Below are 21,191 nucleotides of genomic sequence, written 5' to 3'. Positions count from 1 at the left end.
GGGAAGTACCATGTACCACCACTAATCCAAAGACAAATGGAATGAAGGAAAAATTACTGTCTATATGCCTCCATATAAGTTCTAACTTCTTTTATCTATTCTTTGTGTTGCTTACGCAAAATGTACATTGGTGGCAGTAGAATCTTTCTGCAGTCAGCTACAAATACCTTTCTCTAAATTTTCTCATTAGTCTTTCGCAAGAAGAACTTAATCTTCGCTCCAGTGATTTCCACTCGAGTTCAAAAAGGCTCTCTATAACACTTGTGAAGATCGAACCTACTGATAACAGATCTAGCAGCAACCCTCTCAATTTCTTCAATGTTTCCTTTAAGCCAATGTGTTGGGTATCCCAAACACTCTAGAACAACACTCAAGAATTGGTCACACAAGCATTCCACATGCAATCTCCTTTTTAAATGAATTACATTTTCCTAAAATTCTCCCAATAAGGCAAATCATTCGCCTCCCCTACTTCCATCCTTACGTGCTCATTGCATTTCCTATCATGTTGCGATTTTACATCTAGATATTCAATTGATGACTGCATCAAGCAGCACACCACTAATACTGAATTTGAACAGTAAATGACTGTTTTTCCTACCCATGTGCATTAGCTTTCATTTTTCTGCATTTAAAGCAAGCTGTCATTCATCACACTTAACAGAAATTCTAAGTCATCCTACACCTTTCTACAGCCAGTCAAGAACAATACTTTCCTGTATACAACAGCTTTGTCAGCTAACAGTTGCGAACTGCTGTTCACCCTACCCATCAGATCATTTTTATGTAGGGATAACAAGAGCTGTCCTATCACACTTCTCTGGGGCACTCCTCATGATACCCTTGTCTCTTATTAACAATAGTGTAGGGCAGCGTATTACTTAGTCTTCGAGCCACTCACATATCTGGGAAACTATTTCATATGCTTGGACCTCCGTTAACAGTCTGCAGTGGGGCACTATGTCAGTGAGGCACTGTGTCAAACGCTTTCCAGAAATCTAGGAATGTGGGATCTGCCCGTTGCCCTTCATCCATCGTTCATAGGATATCGTGTGCGAATACGTCAAGCTGAGCTTAGCGTGAGCAATGCTTTCCAAAGCTGTGCTGATTTGTGGACAGAAGCTTTCCTGTCTCATGAAAATGTACTATATTTCAAATTAGAATAAGTTCAAGAATACCAATGATAAGAAAATGTGTCTTTAATTTTCATCTCCATTCTTTTACTTTTCCCATATGTTCGAGTCACCTGCACTTTTTTTCTAGTTGCTTGTGACTTCACGCCGGGTGAGATATTTGCAATAAATGCGAGCTAAATAAGGGGCCAATGTCATGAAGTATTCTAGATAAAACCAAACTGGGATTCCGTCTGGCCCTGGTGAAAATTTGTTTTCAACTCTTTCACTTGCTTCTCAGTGCCAAGAATGCCTATTTTTGTTTCCTTCATATTGGAGACTGTAGTATAATCAAACAATGACAGGTCTGTATTACCGTCCAGTATGAATTATTATTTAAAACTTCAGTTTTTATTTTTTTGTCTTCTGTTGCCACAGAAGGGGTCGACAAGTGACTGGATAAAAGCCTTAAACTCACTTAATGATTTTAAGTAGGACCAGAATTTTATCAGGTTCTCGGCAAGACCCTACTCTAAAATATGATGGTGGTAGTAGTTGTATGCTTTGTGCTTCCATCTTCTTATACACACATGAATTTCTAGTAACTTCTGCCTGTAGACATTTCCACATTTTTGACCTGAAAGTACAACAATCTCTGCTTCCTCAGGATTTTCCAAATTAATTCATTTCTTTTATCAGAGCTTGCCAAACAAAATTTATAACACACACCTGGGACCATTATTAGGGCAGAAGCCCAGCAGTGGATGACCCTCTCTGAAGAATGCAGAGCCACATTTTGTCACCAGGGTCCTTTGCTGGTACAGCCTCCAATATATCCTAGCACCAACTGAGAACAAAGGCGCAAACTGACCTGATTGTTTTCTCAACTGGAGGGGTCGGCCTGCAACATTCTGCCAATGTTCTCATGAGACAGCCAGGAGGTACAGCAACGGGTCACCTCCAGCAGTGGCTCAGGAACACTTAGCAGCACAGCAGTGTCTTACAGGTATCCCTTGTCCTCATGCGCTATGTCTCCTCTCATGAGAGAGTACCCTGCGACCATGTCCCCCTCGCACACACACACAGAACAAAATTTGTCCACACACCTCAAGTGCCTTTATAAACTGCCTGCATGTTACAGATGTGCTTCATTAACCAACAAAACCCACCTATCTGCCCCCAACAGAATGTGTGGGACCAGCAAGATCATCAAATGCATTCCAGTGCCAAAATCGAGGACCCCAGGGGCAGTTAAAGCAGTTATGGGCCACCAAAGGCTACGATCAAACAGTGCATCAATACAAAATGACACAGACATAAAAGCAATGATACGTAAAAATTTCAGTATATGTTGAGGCAACTTACACTTACTAGAATGACTCAACTGTAATTTTAGTAAACTTGGGCTATTTCGGTCTTGAAATGAGAAAAATTAGAGCCACAAGAGTGTGTAAACTTATGTTTATCAATCATCCATTCCAACCCCCTGGGTCTTTTCAACAAATTTACAGTACCCATGAAGTCATCCATATATGTACATTAAAATTAAATGACATGGTTTTTACCAGCTAATTACTTACTATAGCATTACTGTACAATATTTGGAACATCAACTAAAGGTTCACAACATGAAATTTCTACTGTCTAAAGTCAGAGCTAGCTCCTTCAGATGTAAATGCAATTTCTCCACTATGTAGCATATTTTGCATCAGACTTCAAATGGCATGATATGTTACCTGGCTGATAAGATTCAGCACGAGCTTGCCTTCAATACGGAGAATACAGCCGAGCAGCTGTGGAACCCATGGGAGCCACATCAGTGGAGGAATACCAATGGAATATTTATCCATTGCTTCCGCCAATCCGAGGCGCTCATCATCAAACGTCAACAGCCACAAAACCTATAGAGAGATCATAATATTTAATATATAAAGGCACTAAAATCCTGAACACAAACAGTCATTCATGTTAACAAGCAACAACAGATGCAAAAGTGAATTAGATCTTTTTGAATCTCACAAAAACTCATAAGAATACAGAGAAAATGTAAGTAAACCTAACCACAAATGCAAAAATAGGAATTACAACTACATTCTTTTAGAAAGATACTACTGGAGAAAGTTAAGCACAGCAAAAGCTAATAATAAACAGTTTTCCAAATACAGAGGGGCTGATATTTACATAGAGCAGTAAAAATTTTAAACTTCTGTTCTTCTTCAGAACGGGAAGATTAAACATGTAAAAAACCACACGTATCTGACACCGTAGCATTACCAATCTATGTCATGGTCCACAACAGGCCTATTTGCAGAACTACTCGTGCACCTGAGCCCTGGTGCCATCACATTATACCCTCATATCGCTTCCCCTATCCATTCCACATCGTCCTGCTGAGTCCAGTGTGGCACTTTCCTTGAATCTGACCTCCATCTCTCCGACAGCTCGATAAAGACCTCCATACTTTTCAATCCTCTCAACCACCAACATTACTTTTTCAATAGATGATGTTCCTTCCAGACTAAAAGGTCTCACCCATATAGGTTGCATCTGCAGTGAGGAGAAACACTTCACTATATGTGCTGATGGTCTCACTAAGTCCTTCACCGACAGGTGCTACCGTTCAAACATACTCCAAAAACAAGTCTACCACGTCATATCAACACATGCCATTAATTCTACAACCACCTATGACAACCAGTTTCAAAGCAGCAACTACACCCCTTTCCCCCCTCCTTCCTCTGCTGGTACCAAAATGCAATCCATGACTGAAACAAATTAACCTATATTATTTATTACAGCTTCAACTACCTTTCATCTTGCCCTGAAATGAGGAACAACTTCCACATTTCTCCCAGTGGTATCCCACAACTCAATTTACAAATATGTTGGCCCATCGTGAGGCCACACTTACGGTCTTATCCAATGGAAGACCATGCTGTTGAGTGCAACATGTCCCACCTCAGGAGCTGCTTCACAACCTGTGACATCCAGATCTAGCCCTCCCGTATCCGACACCCTGAGTTACTGCATTAGAATTGTCCTTTCCTTCAATCACAATTCTCCTGGCCTCCATCTCCACTGGCCTCTATGCAATACCATCTACACTCCTGTCTCCCGTGCCTCTAATTTCCCTCCATTGATCTACATCTACACTGTTCCCTCTTCACCTATCTTATCTCTCCCAAAACTTACTCCTCCACATAGTCAGGGTGAGCTCATAAGTGCCACAGTCGTACCTTGTCTCCTTACTACAGGAGGGTCCCTCTCACCCTGGGGTCTCAGTGACATCCCCCCCTCCTCCTTTTCTTTTTAACTTTTCCCAGTCTATCATTCTCCCTCACATCTGCGAAAGGAACAACTGCTTCCAAAAGTTAGAGCTGTGTATTTAGTTTCATACATCTCTATCGGCAGTACAATCATTTCTGCTCAAGATAAGCACTGGCCAGTAATTCTCTCTCATAATTTTATTTGTGATTGTCTTGCTAGTTCAGGCTCAGTAAGTAAACCGTCATGTTTCAATTTTTTAACATCAATTACTAAATGACATTATTTTCAAGTGCACTCAAATTATTCACCATTGTAGGCCTTCCTAGACTAAGCTCTCTTCAGTGCGATTTGCAGCAACTTCACACAGTGATATGCAAAACTGAAGTAACTTTTGCATGACATGTCACTGCCAAATAACATAACTTGATGAAAGTTGTATGATTCAACACAAAGAACTGCTACAATATAGTACAAAAGGTAACACAAAAATATGCAACAAAACAAACAGAAATTACAATTTTATTCAAAGATAATAATTACACTGAAGACACCGCGATTCATGATGAGCCCCAGAAGGTGGGACATGGTTTTAATAGGGTGTGTGAGCACCATGGACAGCAATGTGTGCTGTACAGTGTGCTCTCATGCTGGCCATGAAGTTAGTGTGAAGTTCTTATGGCAGGGTGTTCCATTCCTCCACCAGCACATTTGACAGTAGCTGGACGGCATTGGAGTATGCGGACGTGCTGCAACATGTCGTAGGTGGTCAATGTGATTTAAGTTGGGGTTTGTGCAAGCCTGTCTATTCACTGAATATATTCTTATTCCAAGAGCTCCTCCAACTGTGCAGTCCATTGCAGTTGCACACTGTCATCCATAAGAATGAAATCAGGACTGTTTGTACCCCTGAAAACAAATGTTGACTGGTGAGTGTATGGTGTTCGAAGATTAGGAGCTGCCAACACCGAAAAACCTGGTCCACCAAAATGATGATGTTCGACAGTGTTTCTAGGTGCATTATGAACCCTCATATAGTAAAAGGTGGAACACGTAATGCATCCAGGAACACTGACAAACATGATCATTTTGGAAATCTAGGCATTATGATGTGGAGAGACATAATGTAGCAAAGTAGTATTGACCTTCAAATCTCTGAACACGCTACACTCAATGGTCAACATAATCGTGTGACTCCACTCCTTCCCAATGTGTCTTTTCATGGGTGTATTCAGCTGTGACTCCATTTTTATAAATGACTATGTGTGACCGCATTGAGTTTTGCAGGAATCCCATTGAGCATGTGTGGGATGTGTTGAGAATACATATTAAGCAGGTCCACGTGCACCAACAACCATCCAGCAGTTGTCAACAGTGCTGGAGGAGTATAGAACACCTTACCACAAAAATGCCTTGCCAATGTTGGGGCCACTATGAGAGCACTTTGTGTAGTATGCACTGCTTTCCATCCTATTAAGAACCATGCCCTACCATTTTTAATGTCTAGGGAACGAACATAATTCGCAGTGACTTCCCCATAATTACTGCCTTTTATTAAATTTTGTCATTTCTGTTTGTCTAATTGCATGTTTCTTTCAGCTACTTTCTGCACTATACTAAAGCATTTATTTCTGTGTACAGTTCAAGTTTCGTTGAGCTATGTAATGTGGCAGTGACACATCAACAAAAGTTACTTTTGTCCTTACGTTTCACACGCCAGTGCGTTATAACCATATATTTAATGAAAACACTTTTTACATAAAATCTGTCAAAAATTATGTAACTAAATGAGACACTTGTAGACTTTTTCGACGAAATTCATGAATTACACATTTCTGAATTTGTAGCAGTTCGGTCGAAGCTGAGCGGCATGTGACAAAATCGACATTTCATACTGGGGAAGTTGTTGAAAAGTAATGGAAGTAAAACTGCGACATTAACTCAGGTGCAGACCCACAAACTCTGCCCCACTGCCGGTGAGCGTACCTTGGCGATGTACTTGCGTGACTTGTGCTCGTTCTGGTGCCGGCAGGCATGCAGGAAGCAGGTGATGGTGGCATGCCCAATCTGCAGATTGGTGGGCTCCTGCGTGAACACCTGCTCCAGGTAGTCCCCCCAGTTGGCCCACGCCTTCAACAGCGTGTCGTGAAGCTGCACAGCTGCCGAGAATGCTTTGTTGGCCTCGTCCGAACGTCCTGTGGGACAGAGGAGGTAACAGTCAGAGATATGTTTGCGACTGATAACACAGATACACTGACACTAACTCAAATTAAAACTACAGTACACTGAAACTGTAGATATGTCTCAAGGGTTTCATTCCTTAGATTGGATTTGTGAACATGCTGTTTTGAACACACAACCACACATAGATCATATAGATTTTTATATGACTTGTTTCAAATGTTTTACAGGATTACCTTCAGGTCCTTGCGCAATGCAATAGCTTAAGCCTTATTAGGGATCATGCATCAGTCACTCCATGCAATTGGCACTACACAGTCCTCAACTACGCTAAGACTAATGTGTCGTAAAGTGCTCCAAAGGGTGCACATGCGCGCTTGTATGCACACCCATCCACCTGCCCACAGACACACTTCATATTGCTCTTCTCATCAGCATTTACTGATTCTCTTGGTATATTCACATTTTCCTTCCACCTGTCCTCTATTTGTTATTAATTTCCCTGTGAAGTCCCAAAAATCTCACAAACATCTTGGTATAGTTGGTTAACTACCCTCTAAATCTAGGTCATAACAGATCTGAACCTGTAACAAAAATGCCCCTTGTTCTACAACCATTCTCAGAAACATCTGCAAAGGAATATCAGTACTGTTTACGGCCAAAATATCCGTGTACTGGAACAACATAACCAAATCCCCCCACACAGAGGCTACCACCTTGAAAATGAGGAACACCTTTCGCACATCTCCCAAAATGGTATTCCACTGCTCATCCACCCTTATGCCACACTACTCTATAACCCTTGTAAAATGATATATAATACCTCTGAGGTGCAGGGTCTACCCTGTGTACCCACCAGCACATCCTACTCCAGCCCTGCAACATGCAAATAGCACCGTTACGAGTGGCAGGTCCACCGCTGAAAGCAGTCGTGTGGTATTTCAGCTCTGCTTTAGCGTCTGCACTGCTATTTATGAGGGAATGACCACCCACAATCTGTGCACTCTAGTAAATGTCCACTGCCAAACTGTGGCCCAGAACAGAGTTTATCATCCCATGGCACAACTTGCTGCTGAGCCAATTCACAATCTGTGTCAACTTGATCCCCACAGCCCCTTCCCTCCCGAGTAGCTTATCTGGAGAAGGTGGATGGGAATTCTCCACACAACAAATCCTTTCAACCCTTACTTCTCTCGGTCCCAATCTCCATCAGTCACAGTCTCGCACCCAACTCCATGCTTATCCTATCCCCTTACTTCCTACTTCGCTCTATCGAGTTACAGTCACACTATCCCCTCCGCGGTCTTCTCATTCCTCTATCTTCCCCCAAAAGAAGGATGTTTGGACGGAGATCTGAAAGAATAAGTAAATGTCGCTCCTCCCACAAGCAAGCTCATATTTCTCATTCTCATCCTTTATTTCTATCATTAGGTTCATACACTAATTATCGATAATGCTGGCCCCTCCCCCCTCTTCTTCAAGCAACCGTTGAAAAATTAATTTTTCTTTTATGCTAAGACAATCAAAACTGATCTTTTACATTCAGATGTACTCTATACAGTAGATATTAGAGGATAATTAAGCTGACAATGAACTTACCTAGCTGCGATAGCAGCATGCCTTTTAATGAGTAAAGTTCTGCAGTCATTTCTCTTGTGAAATATTTCAAATTTGTGGACTCTATGAGATCAAGAGCCTGAAATACAAACAGATAAAAAGAGGGCAAAGCATTGTAAATCACATTTAAAAACTTGTAAAAATGATATACACTTATCTATTAAGAGTCTGTACAAGGGACATATGCAATTCTACAAGTAGCAACTATAACCTATTCTAAGCAAATGTGAATATTCCCTTTTGGCATGTGAAATGAGTAAAGTGACCAGTAACAGTAGACATATAGAAAATAACACTTTCTTAAGTAAAATAGTCTACTTAATATCGTAAGAGAAGACCTTATCAATCTGTCTCATAATTACGGCAGTTTATTAAATTTAAAACAATTTCTCACATTTCTGAAGAGAGATGATTTGACATTCCTATCTCTCACTCCTCTCTGACATCTAGAATACATACAATTCATGCCAAAAGCATATCTCACTTGAACAGTAAACAAAAAAGTTTAAAAAAAACTATCTTTTCCAGCCTTTCAAGTCTGCTACCAATGTCTAATTTCTAATTTATATTTTACATTTATTTTTTTTTTTTTTTTTTTGGGGGGGGGGGGGGGGGGGGGAATTAAACAATTAACACAAAAGTTCTGGTAATTATAATTACATAATTATAATTTTTTAAAGAATTTGACAGCTATCACACGGTCTTGTGACAGTGCTCCAATACAGCGGAGGGAATACTCACTCCAATCATTCCATTTGGAGGTCCAGAAAAATAGCAGACCAAAAACAAGCAACACATTTGCTTACAGATGATGTCTTTGCCACAATTATTTAACAAATGCAGCAATTAAATTTGATAAATTAGTTATTACCTCTTTTAGTTCAGGTCTTCCAGCAACTGTTGATAACTGCACGTAACACTTAATTTGCTGGCGTAATTTCTGGAAGCAATCCACTATTAACAAACTTGGGACGGTATAAATAAGTCCCAATGCAACACTTGTCAAATTTTGTTTCCTGGCAATTTTGCCAAAGTGTAGGATTGCCTGGAATAAAAGGACACATGGTTAATAATAAAATAGGTATGATTAGAAAAACTAAGGACCTTCATTTATACGTCAAACTTTACAAAAATTTCTCAAAACAAAATGATGACTTTTCAAAGCATCCAGTGAGCAACAAAACAGCAATTTAAACAGCACAATTAGCAGATCTTTTAAGTTATATAATTGTATTGTGATTATTTTCTTATGACAAATTAGTAAGATCATATATATATACGTTTCAAGCAATTCTATTATCTAGAAACAAGACAATTTTCAATCAAAAATAGTGATAACAGAAAATTTCTTACATAATAAAGAAAGCACTATGACTTAAAAATCAAAAAAATAATAATAAAATAAAAAATGGTACACAGTTTTAAGAAATGTGAAGGCAGGGGGAAAATAGAAAACAATAAAAATGAAAAGGAAATGGTCATTGACTGTGCATTTGTACATTTTATGGGGAACCATTTTCAATAAATAATACAGAATTAAACTCAGCACAAAGAAGATGGGCAGCCACAGTGAATACAGCTTGGTATCTTTATCTCCCTCCATCTTCTCAGGTTGAGAAACCATGTGGATGAGCCGCATATTATTTTAAATTGTACTTCTTGTGATATATCTGGATATCAACTTCACAAGGAGCACACACAAACAGCCCTGCTGCAGGGGATATAATCGCTTAAAACATAACAGAAGGGAAATGCAGGGCATGCTAAGTCTGCTGTTAGCTGTTATGATTCCTTGAAGGGCTGCTTGCTCACTCATCCACTCTCTCACTACGTCTGTGCTACAATGGTTCCAGATGCCATTACTTTTTGTACTCTGTATGATCATGCTCTTGTGAAAACTATAATTTCTGAATTTCCACATACACTGTAGTACTTTCACTGCACTCTATTCAGTACCTCTTTGCATTTACTGCAACACCAGATTCCTCGAACAAGTGAATATGTTTTCATTATTTCTCAATAAAGATCAGCTTCCACACAAATAAAATTTACAATTAGGCACTTCCTCTACAAACTACAAATACAAATTGGAACACTACTAGCTGAAACAATGCAATAAACCCCTATGAAGCTAAGGAAACAGCAGGACGATTATCATGGATAATTAAAAGCTTGTGTCCAGCAGCAACTAGTGCTGCAATGAAATCATCAGTACCAAATGGTGCTGCAGGGGCAGCAGTGACAGTGGTCCCAGTAGTTCCAAAATTACTGACTCCTATCTTACATTCCCTCTCCCCTCCCCTTGGGGCAACAATTAATGAAACAAACAAAAATTTGTAAACATGCGCCTGTCATCTCCAGCAGCAGCATTCCTGCTGACTAGTTCACTAAGTAGAAAGGCTTTTTCATTTCTAGGGCAGGTACCGAGTTCTGTCCATTTCCTCGTCTGAACAGTCAGATCGAGCACAATTCAGTTTCCTACACACACTGCTACTCACAAGTTCGCATTTGCCAGAGTAATTTCTGGCCAAAGCTGAAGACTCAGTCTTATCTGTCACTCTCCAAGTGTTTTTAGACCCATACTAAATAAACAAATCTGTTCCAGCACACATGGCGTCATCTGACAACACATTAGGGGCTTGTTGCAAAATCAGAAAGACATTTAACATAGATTTAACGGAAGTCAAAGCTCTGCTGTCACACAAAAACTGAAAGAAGCCTGAATGAGCAGAAGGAGAGATTTTGATGACTTCTGAAGAAAAATTTTGTTGACTGATCTGACTTTAAATAAGGTACAGTCTTGCATGAAGTCAGTAAACAGGTACAAATAATCATTAAGTTGCTCGGTGATGGTACTGGCACCGAAATAGATTATGGCAGCAGAGAGCATGCAGAAATACTAAATTTGGTCTTCTAAAATTGTTTCATATTGGGGAACTGTACTGGCAATGAGTGCAGAATAAAAAACCTACTGAAATTGCTCAAAAGAGAAAATGCCTGATGACACACAGGTACACACATTACTTGAAATAACTTTCTTTGCACTCTTCCGGTACCAGTTCATCATAGGTTATTGGAGCAACATCTTTCCACTCTTATAGTACCAGTTAATTGTACGTTATTGAACCAACAAAACGTACCAAGTGAATGGAAAAAGCATTTCTACTGTCCAGAAGTATCGCTTGACAAATGTGCACAACTGTAGGACTCAAGTCCAGGGTGGAATAACAAAAATATGGAAAGGATACAATGCTACTCACCATGTAGGGGAGACGCTGAGTAGCAAACAGATGCTATGAAAAGCAGTCTTTACATTGTAGCCTGTCTATGACTCAACATTCTCTCTATATGGTGCGTAGCAATCTATCCTTTTCATACTGTAATTATAGGTCTCCACTGCTGAAGTCAGTCTGCTGTATAATTCCGAGTGGCCTTATGAAACTCAATTAGCATTCTTCACCCATGAAAACAAGAAGGCAATATACAACACTGCTCAGGTTACCATGTTCCCTGACTTAGCAAGGCATTCAAAACAGTTACACACAGTTGCTTACTTTTCAAAATACAGTTTACACAATATCAGGCTAGCTTTACGATTGCATTCACAACTTTATAGCAGCTTGAACTCAACAATATGTTCTGAATACTGCAACATTAACTGACGTAAAAGTGACTTCAGCAACACAACAAGAAAGTGTTACAGAGCCATTATTGTTGACAGAAAGCTCTGTGTAGCTGCTTACATTTGATACAGCTGTAGAAAGGGAGATCAAAAAGTTTATGTTTGAGGGCGCTGTTGCAGCATATATGCAGTTAGTGCGTCTCTGATGCGGGTACAAAGCACTGATATGTAGGTAAGGAATTAGTGTGGCAATAGTGTCTTTCCAACATGTATGCAGTAAATGTGGAAACATGAACCATGGCGAAGTTAATACCAAATGTGGCAAACAGGATCAAAGGATCAAAATGCTGTTATTCTTTTCTTGACTGCCAAAAGGACAAACACTGCCAGACATCCATCGTATGGGGCAGCATGTCTTGTCAAAAACCACAATAGTTGAATTATGCACCAAGTATAGCGCTGGTCGCAATTCAACACAAGATGCCAGTCAATCTGGTGAGCCAGCCCCATTCATTAGGGGCAACGACAAGCAGGTGGTTGACGATGTGGTTAGAGCAGACTGTTGCATAACCATTCAAGTGCTAGCAAAGGATTTCAGCATTGGCTTTGGGAGCTGTCAACACAATGTCTAGCAGCAGTTAGGCTACCCTACAGTCTGCGGGCACTGAATACCCCTGGTGCTGAAACCAAACAAAAATCAAAACAAATGACCATTTGCCTGAAGAATTTCAGTCTTAAAGGCAACACATTCCTTTAGTGCAATGTTGCAGGCGGTGAAAGCTGTGCCATCATTGGGAAGTGCTGTCTAAAGCATCCAGTTGTGTCATGAATCATCCCCTCATTCCAAGAGTCAGCCACCTGTCGGAAAGGTGATGCTTACCTTGTTCCTTGATTACTGGTGTCCACTGCTTATTGAATTCAAGGAACATGGTGCCTACATCACTGGGGAACACAACTGCACAGCGCTGGAGAAAGTGTGGCATGCAATTAAGGCAAAACATCTGGGAAGGGGGTCCTGCTGCCACATTATGATGCACAACCCCACATCACAAATGCCGTAACTCAGAAGTTACATCGACTCAAGTGGGAGACACTTTAGTACCTGCTCTATAGTCATACCACTCCACACACGATTATCATTCTTCTGCTCCCAGCAGGAGGTTACAGTCTTCTTCATGCAGCATGACACCAAATGGGTATCTTCAACCTGGTGCACTGGTAGGAAGATTTCCTCAATGCTCAAGATGATTTTGCCTCATTGACATACCAATTCTGGACTGTACAGCCTTCGAACGGAAATCTTTATGTACAGTGCAGTAGCAATGTCACACAGTGCATCAAAATGCAGGAAGAACAGCACAGGATCGACACCTGTTGCTGTGACTAGTAGTTGACCCTGAACATAAAGAATTGCAACATATAGTTGCCTAAATAGGTGGAACGGCCCATTACTGTTCGATTACACTATTGGCGTCAAATCACATGAAACAGTAATTACAATAAATACCAAGGAATAACCATCTAGAGTTAAATGAGGTGGAAAGACCACAAAATAGGGAAAGTAGATGCCACATCAAGAATCACTGCAAAAATCGTAATGAAATACAACTGAAGTGTGTTGTGTACATAGTTCCGCGTAGTCAGCGCGTACACAACTTTCCCAATAGAGCGCGCCCCGCTAAGCACAACAGCGCAGGCGCAGCACTCATCCGTCTCCGCACTACAAGATGGCACTGTCTTAGAGACTGTAACGCCGGAAATGCATGTCCTCCTATTTCCATCTATTGCACTGCAAATTTTTTTCCTTATTTTGTTACCTGAAGATATAACATTTCTGTGTCTTTGTATATTGTAATTGTTTTACTATTTGTATATATATGCATTTATGTCAATTTATAATTGGTTTGTTTTGTGAATATTATTTGTATTTATACGCTGGGTCTGGCCTAGGGAAAACTACGCTATCGAACGAATACATCGATAGGTTATGTGGAGAACCATCGATAGGTCGTGTGGAGAACCATCGATAGGTCGTGTGGAGAACCATCGATAGGTCGTGTGGAGAACCAAAGTGTTTAGGATCTTTGGTAGTGTTAACTCTGTCGCATGGAGTGCGGGCAGAGGGAGAGTCTGGCTGGGGTGGTGCAGTGGAGCAGGTGTATTGTGTGAAGCTCCCACGAGTTGCCGCGCTTTCGGGGTTTGGCAGCATGTAATTGCGCTCGACTTGCGATGATAGTTTCTGACATGGTGTCGCGGACGGGAAGCATTAGCTGGCGCACATCAAGAGCCCGTTTCGTCTGGTGACCGTGTCGAGAAGAAGGCGCGCCAACATCCAGCTTCTGCAACAGTGACGGCCGACAATGAGTGACTGTCGCCACCTCCTCGATCGACGGCTTCAAACCTTCAATCAACCAACAAGGAAGACTGGAAGCACGTAAAGTTTTAGAACTGTATGGCAGACCTCAGTTTTTCAAACTTTTAAAATTGTTTCATAACTAAATTACAGCAACTTAGCATGAACCTTTGTTGCTCATTGTCCCAATTGCATTGCCAAGCAGGGTCCCTTCCTTTTCCGAAATGAGCCCGAGTGTCGTCGAAATTCAAACGCCAGCATCATTCAATTTCACTGCTCTAATTTCAAAGTTCAGTTAAGGTATTCATAGCTGGCTACAATATTTAGATTGCACAAGCACAAATTAAGAGTGCGAGTTTTGTTACCGTATTTTAGTTACCTGTGACTGCAGCTCAGCTTGGTACGTACTAAATTTTACTATTGTTAATTGGTCAGAATCATTTAATTCAAGTTCAAAGTTAAATCTCTTATTTCTAAATTGCGTAGATTCAAGTAGCTTTTGAAATGATTGTTGAGGTAGTCCAAGACTAACCGTATTTTACTGAATTTCGATGTGCTTCAGAAAGAAAGCTCACTATTAACTACAGTCACTAAATTAACTTTCGATTTTCCGGTTTTATTAATTCTTTTGCTAAATTAAGTCAGAGTGTAGCGAAATTTATTACTTCTGACAAACTTTCAGTTTTCACACTACACGTGTCAACCTTCAGTTGCCACGCTTCTGGTGCTAATTATATGTGTAATAACCTTTCTTTTTCAGTTACTATAGTAATTGTCCTTAGGACTGGCGACCGTAATTTCCCCCAAATCTCAAATATCTAATTAGCGCCAATTAATTGTTAACGTGACGACCGCACATTTACTTTCTTTATTAACTTTACCCCTTTTCAAAATCAATTTCCACCAGTTTCATTTGCATTTTTCCTTTCATTTAGATGCAACCCTTTCCTCCCTCTTTACCGACAAATTAACTTCGGTGACGATTGCTTTTCCCAAATTTCCATTAGGTACACGCGGTTTAATTTTTCACTGTCATTAAGGTCGATAAGTGAGGGGGAGGTTACAAGACGGACCAAATTCTGCTTCCGCCGATCCGCGTATTAATATGTAATGAAGCCAATGAGATTGCTGCTAACGTAGAACCATTTCTCCTCGCGGATCACACTCGCGCAGTGATACCTGAAAGCTCGAGGTATTATAACGAGTGTACCGACCTCCGATGAGTCAGTCTGAATTAGTCTGTGGTCAAGTTTCAGTCTTCACCTAATAAGATTACCATATTCCTGTACATAGCCATGAAGATAAATGAATAGACGTTTTGTCATGTATCAGAGCTATGTGAGAATAAGATTAACGTACCAAGACCAAAGGAACTTCAGATTGTCAATTGTAAATAGCATCCAGAATCAAGTTAAGTAAGGTTTATGATAGTTATTATTTTAATAAATGTGTGTGAAAATTAATCAAGTTCTGTTTAAAGTTGGTCACCGTCAATCTGCTACTCTAAGCGTGCAAGTGGCATTTCTATCGTCTGACCTAACGACAGAAGATAAACACGCCACGATAAGACCACGAGACGTATTGCTGACACTCGCCTACTTCGTTAGAGCGACAAGTCAAATAATCTGATGGTGTGTGTACCGAAGGTCTTACAGTACGCACAACACAAAGTGGATAACAAAAAAGCCTTCAACAGATTCCGAGTATTGCTCACCAGAGCGTGACCCTTGCCAAGAAGGACTGAGGAAAGACCACCGATACAAAGAGGAGTGGCGCATTTTTTCACCGATTCACTCAGTGAGATGATGTTCAAATTCCAACAGAAGAGCCGTTGTGCATCATGCTGTGCACCATGGTGAGGATTACTTGAATATTCTGAGAGCCTACATGCCAAGAAAGGCTATGCAATGTATTCTTTCCTCCTATATATCTCTCTTGGAATGACCTGAGAGAGAAATCTGATACATTAGAAGTCATACATAGACTCTTTCCAAGACACCATTCACAAATGGAAGAAGAAAGGAAATAAACGATAATGGTGGCCTCCACCATGTGCCTTTCAATGCCTTGTGGAATATATATGTACATGTAGGTAATGTGTAAGTTTTAAAAAAGATGGGTATGTAGGTGGTGTATGTCGAATCACTGCACTTCTTATTAATGCCAAGAGATTTAATCCTCAGTCAGATGAGGTGCTGGGGCTACCTTACTAAATGAAGAGACATACTTTTATCTAAGAGCACTTCTGTCTTCTCGAGTGAAGTATGGACATGCACAGTTCAGTAAGCAGAGCATACAAATCCAAGTCAAACATCCCTGTGGAAGCTAAACACAAAAAACAAAAACAAATCACCTCAAAACTGTCCACGTAAGTAGTATACAGATTTATGTTTACGATCAGTACCACTCGATGCAACCAATGCTGGAATGTGCCGTGTACACGATAAAGAAGCAGCCACTACTTCATCCTAGTACATATCGCAGACTAAGTGTGCACTATCTGTCTTAGCGATTACGTAAGCACCATAAACAATCTGAAGACTTACAGGCATGTCCAAAACCGGTTTAAATGGCTCTGAGCAGTATGGGACTGAACATCTATGGTCATCACTCCCCTAGAACTTAGAACTACTTAAACCTCACTAACCTAAGGACATCACACAAAACCGGTTTAAATAAATACAAACATAGTAAGAAATGTATCTGGTTGACTCCTTTTCAATGCAAGAACTGAAGGAAGAATTGAAGACTTAAGATCTCAGCTGGGAGGGCAAGAAGAATCATCATCATCATCATCATCATCATCATCATCATTTAAGACTGATTATGCCTTTCAGCGTTCAGTCTAGAGCATAGCCCCCCTTATAAAATTCCTCCATGATCCCCTATTCAGTGTTAACATTGGTGCCTCTTCTGATGTTAAACCTATTACTTCAAAATCATTCTTAACCGAATCCAGGTACCTTCTCCTTGGTCTGCCCCGACTCCTCCTACCCTCTACTGCTGAACCCATGAGTCTCATGGGTAACCTTGCTTCTCCCATGCGTGTAACATGACCCCACCATCTAAGCCTATTCGCCCTGACTGCTACATATATAGAGTTCATTCCCAGTTTTTCTTTGATTTCCTCATTGTGGACACCCTCCTGCCATTGTTCCCATCTACTAGTGCCTGCAATCATCCTAGCTACTTTCATATCCGTAACCTCAGCCTTATTGATAAGGTAACCTGAATCCACCCAGCTTTCGCTCCCATACAACAAAGTTGGTCGAAAGATTGAACGGTGCACAGATAACTTAGTCTTGGTACTGACTTCCTTCTTGCAGAAGAGAGTAGATCGTAGCTGAGCGCTCACTGCATTAGCCTTGCTACACCTCGCTTCCAGTTCTTTCACTATGTTGCCATCCTGTGAGAATATGCATCCTAAGTACTTGAAACCGTCCACCTGTTCTAACTTTGTTCCTCCTATTTGGCACTTAATCCGTTTATATTTCTTTCCCACTGACATTACTTTCGTTTTGGAGATGCTAATCTTCATACCATAGTCCTTACATTTCTGATCTAGCTCTGAAATATTACTCTGCAAACTTTCAATCGAATCTGCCATTACAACTAAGTCATCCGCATATGCAAGACTGCTTATTTTGTGTTCACATATCTTAATCTCACCCAGCCAGTCTATTGTTTTCAACATATGATCCATAAATAATATGAACAACAGTGGAGACAGGTTGCAGCCTTGTCTTACCCCTGAAACTACTCTGAACCATGAACTCAGTTTACCATCAACTCTAACTGCTGCCTGACTATCCATGTAAAGACCTTTAATTGCTTGCAAAAGTTTGCCTCCTATTCCATAATCTCGTAGAATAGACAATAACTTCCTCCTAGGAACCCGGTCATATGCCTTTTCTATATCTATAAAGCATAGATACCATTCCCTGTTCCACTCATAACACTTCTCCATTATTTGTCGTAAGCTAAAGATCTGGTCCTGACAACCTCTAAGAGGCCTAAACCCACACTGATTTTCATCCAATTGCTCCTCAACTAATACTCGCACTTTCCTTTCAACAATACCTGAGAAGATTTTACCCACAACGCTGATTAAAGAGATACCTCTGTAGTTGTTACAATATTTTCTGTTTCCATGTTTAAAGATTGGTGTGATTACTGCTTTTGTCCAGTCTGATGGAACCTGTCCCGACTCCCAGGCCATTTCAATTATCCTGTGTAGCCATTTAAGACCTGACATTCCACTGTATTTGATGAGTTCCGACTTAATTTCATCCACCCCAGCTGCTTTATTGCACTGCAATCTATTGACCATTTTCTCCACTTCCTCAAATGTGATCCTATTTCCATCATCGTTCCTATCCCATTCTACCTCGAAATCTGAAACATTACTGATCGTATTTTCACCTACATTGAGCAACTCTTCAAAATATTCCCTCCATCTGCCCAAGGCATCCACAGGATTCACCAGAAGTTTTCCTGACCTGTCCAAAATACTTGTCATTTCCTTCTTACCTCCCTTTCGAAGACTGCTAATTACACTCCAGAATGGTTTTCCAGCAGCTTGACCCAATGTCTCCAACCTGTTTCCAAAGTCTTCCCAAGATTTCTTCTTGGATGCTGCAATTATCTGTTTGGCTTTGTTTCTTTCTTCAACATAACTTTCTCTGTCTACCTGAGTTCTAGTATGTAGCCATTTTTTATACACCTTCTTTTTCCTTTTACAGGCTGCCTTGACTGTGTCATTCCACCAAGCTGTTTGCTTCCTCCTACTTTTACACATTACTGTTCCAAGACATTCTTTAGCCACTTCTAGTATTGTGTCCCTGTACCTTGTCCATTCCTTTTCCAATGACTGTAATTGACTACATTCAACTAACTGGTACCTTTCTGAGATCACTGTTATGTACTTGTGCCTGATCCTGAAGTTTCTCCACTCTTATCCTCCTACATATGGACCTGACCTCCTGCACTTTCGGCCTCGCAATCCCAATTTCACTGCAGATTAAATAATGATCAGTGTCATCAAAGAATCCCCTGAATACACGTGTGTCCCTCACAGCCTTCCTGAATTCCTGATCTGTTATTATATAGTCAATGACAGATCTGGTTCCCCTGCTTTCCCAAATATACCGGTGAATGTTCTTATGTTTAAAAAAGGAGTTTGTGATTACTAAGCCCATACTGGCACAGAAATCCAAGAGTTGCTGCCCGTTCCTGTTGGCCTCCATATCCTCTCCAAATTTACTCATAACCTTTTCATACCCTTCTGTTCGATTTCCAATCCTGGCGTTAAAATCACCCATGAGCAGAACACTGTCCTTGTCCTTTACTCTAACAACTACATCACTGAGTGCCTCATAAAAACTATTCATCTTATCTTGATCAGTCCCTTCACAATGCGAATATACTGACACAAACCTAATTTTCTTGCTAGACACTGTCAAATCTATTCACATCAGTCGTTCGTTTACATACCTTATTGCAACTACGCTGGGTTCCATTTCTTTCCTGATGTAAAGCCCTACACCCCATTGTGCTATTCCTGCTTGGACTCCTGACAAATAGACCTTGTATTCTCCCACTTCTTCTTCTTTCTCACCCCTTACCCGAATGTCACTAACAGCTAAAAAGGCCAGCCCCATCTTACTTGCAGCCTCTGCCAGCTCTACCTTCTTCCAAGAGTAGCCCCCATTGATATTAATAGCTCCCCATCTCATTACCATTTGTTTGCCAAGTTGTATCTTAGGAGTCCCTGGTTTGTCAGTTAGAGGTGGGACTCCGTCACCTCCAAAGGTCCGAGGCATTTTGCCCTGATTGTTGCCAGCATCATATTTAAAGTACCAGCGAAGCAGGTTGCTAGCCTTACTTGCCCCGAGTCCCATTGGGTTTTACCCCTAACGGCTGAGGGACTAACCGGTGGATTTGGTAGTCTTTGCTGTATGAGCACAAAGGTGACCACGACTCAGAATATGTCCGAGATGCCCAGCCTTATTCCAAAGTAACTGGTATCCCGACTGTCGGGACCACTTACTTGGCCACTCATATGTTGCCCGTGGTTCATGAACTAGGACATGACTACAGGAACCCACACCAAGAAGAAGAAAAAGAAAATAAAAAGAGAAAAAAGCCTCATACCTGTGCAGACGCATGAATAATTCCTCGTACCTGTGCAGACGCGTGAACACCGAGCATGCCATGATTACTCGTCTGTTCATGTTGCGAATCACAGTGTGCAGAAATAAAAGAATAGTGGTGCTGTCTCCAAGTGAAAATATCACTCCAGTGGCTCAGATCATCAGCAATTACGGGAAGCCTATTCCGCCACGTCTTCACTGTAGCCTTCATGTCTCTCAGAGAATCGTGTATGGTATCGTGCACTGATGTGGCACATGCATGCAGCAAACTTTGATGTATCTGAGCTGCCTCCTGCAGTTCTATTATCTGCAAAAGGCATGAAAAGTCAGTGAGCAAAAGAAAAATTTACACACACACACACACACACACACACACACACACACACACACACACAGACAGAGAGAAAGAGAGAGAGAGAGAGAGAGAGAGAGAGAGAGAGAGAGAGAGAGAAGCACATATGCAGTGTTATCTATAACTTAATTTATTTTTAATAATCCAAACACAATACTAAAGGGCTTTAACTGTATTCAGTTACCTGCTGAGCGGCCTGTAGCAGCGGTAAATGCACGTGAGAGACAATACTGGGAAGCCGTCGCCATTCGCGCATGCATAGCGTTGAGGCAATCTCCACATATCGATCAACAACATTTAAATGGTTCTCATCAGGATGACAAACAGTAATGTATCCTCGAAACAGGTGAAGCTGTTAAAAGAAAGAGAGCAAATATAATCAATCAATGTCCTTGAAGCTACTCAAAATTGAAATTCATGGGATGGACAGACCTCTTAGGAATTCTCTACTGTGGGGGAGTGTTGAAGTAAGGAGATAAATTGTCCGCTAATATCTTTCTGGAAAATGAAATGAAAATTTGGAAGAGGGAGACTTTAA

General features: G+C 40.8%; 1 protein-coding gene across 1 annotated transcript in view; it reads right to left on the bottom strand.

Annotated features, from left to right (window-relative positions):
• The window catches only part of LOC126419578 (transformation/transcription domain-associated protein), a 435,226-nt gene that overhangs the window by 116,980 nt on the left and 297,055 nt on the right, over positions 1–21,191 (bottom strand). The window contains exons 50-55 of the mRNA XM_050086768.1: positions 20,838–21,005; positions 20,303–20,608; positions 9,046–9,219; positions 8,157–8,253; positions 6,363–6,571; positions 2,849–3,013 (exon numbers count right to left, since the gene is read on the bottom strand). Of these exons, the coding sequence (XP_049942725.1) occupies positions 2,849–3,013; positions 6,363–6,571; positions 8,157–8,253; positions 9,046–9,219; positions 20,303–20,608; positions 20,838–21,005 (1,119 nt within the window). The remainder of the gene's footprint in view (positions 1–2,848; positions 3,014–6,362; positions 6,572–8,156; positions 8,254–9,045; positions 9,220–20,302; positions 20,609–20,837; positions 21,006–21,191) is intronic.

The sequence above is a fragment of the Schistocerca serialis genome, chromosome 1 (genome assembly GCF_023864345.2).
Source record: "Schistocerca serialis cubense isolate TAMUIC-IGC-003099 chromosome 1, iqSchSeri2.2, whole genome shotgun sequence".
Lineage (NCBI taxonomy): Eukaryota > Metazoa > Arthropoda > Insecta > Orthoptera > Acrididae > Schistocerca > Schistocerca serialis.
Note: the sequence above shows the minus strand (reverse complement) of the source record. Positions and strands in the feature narration are given on the sequence as shown.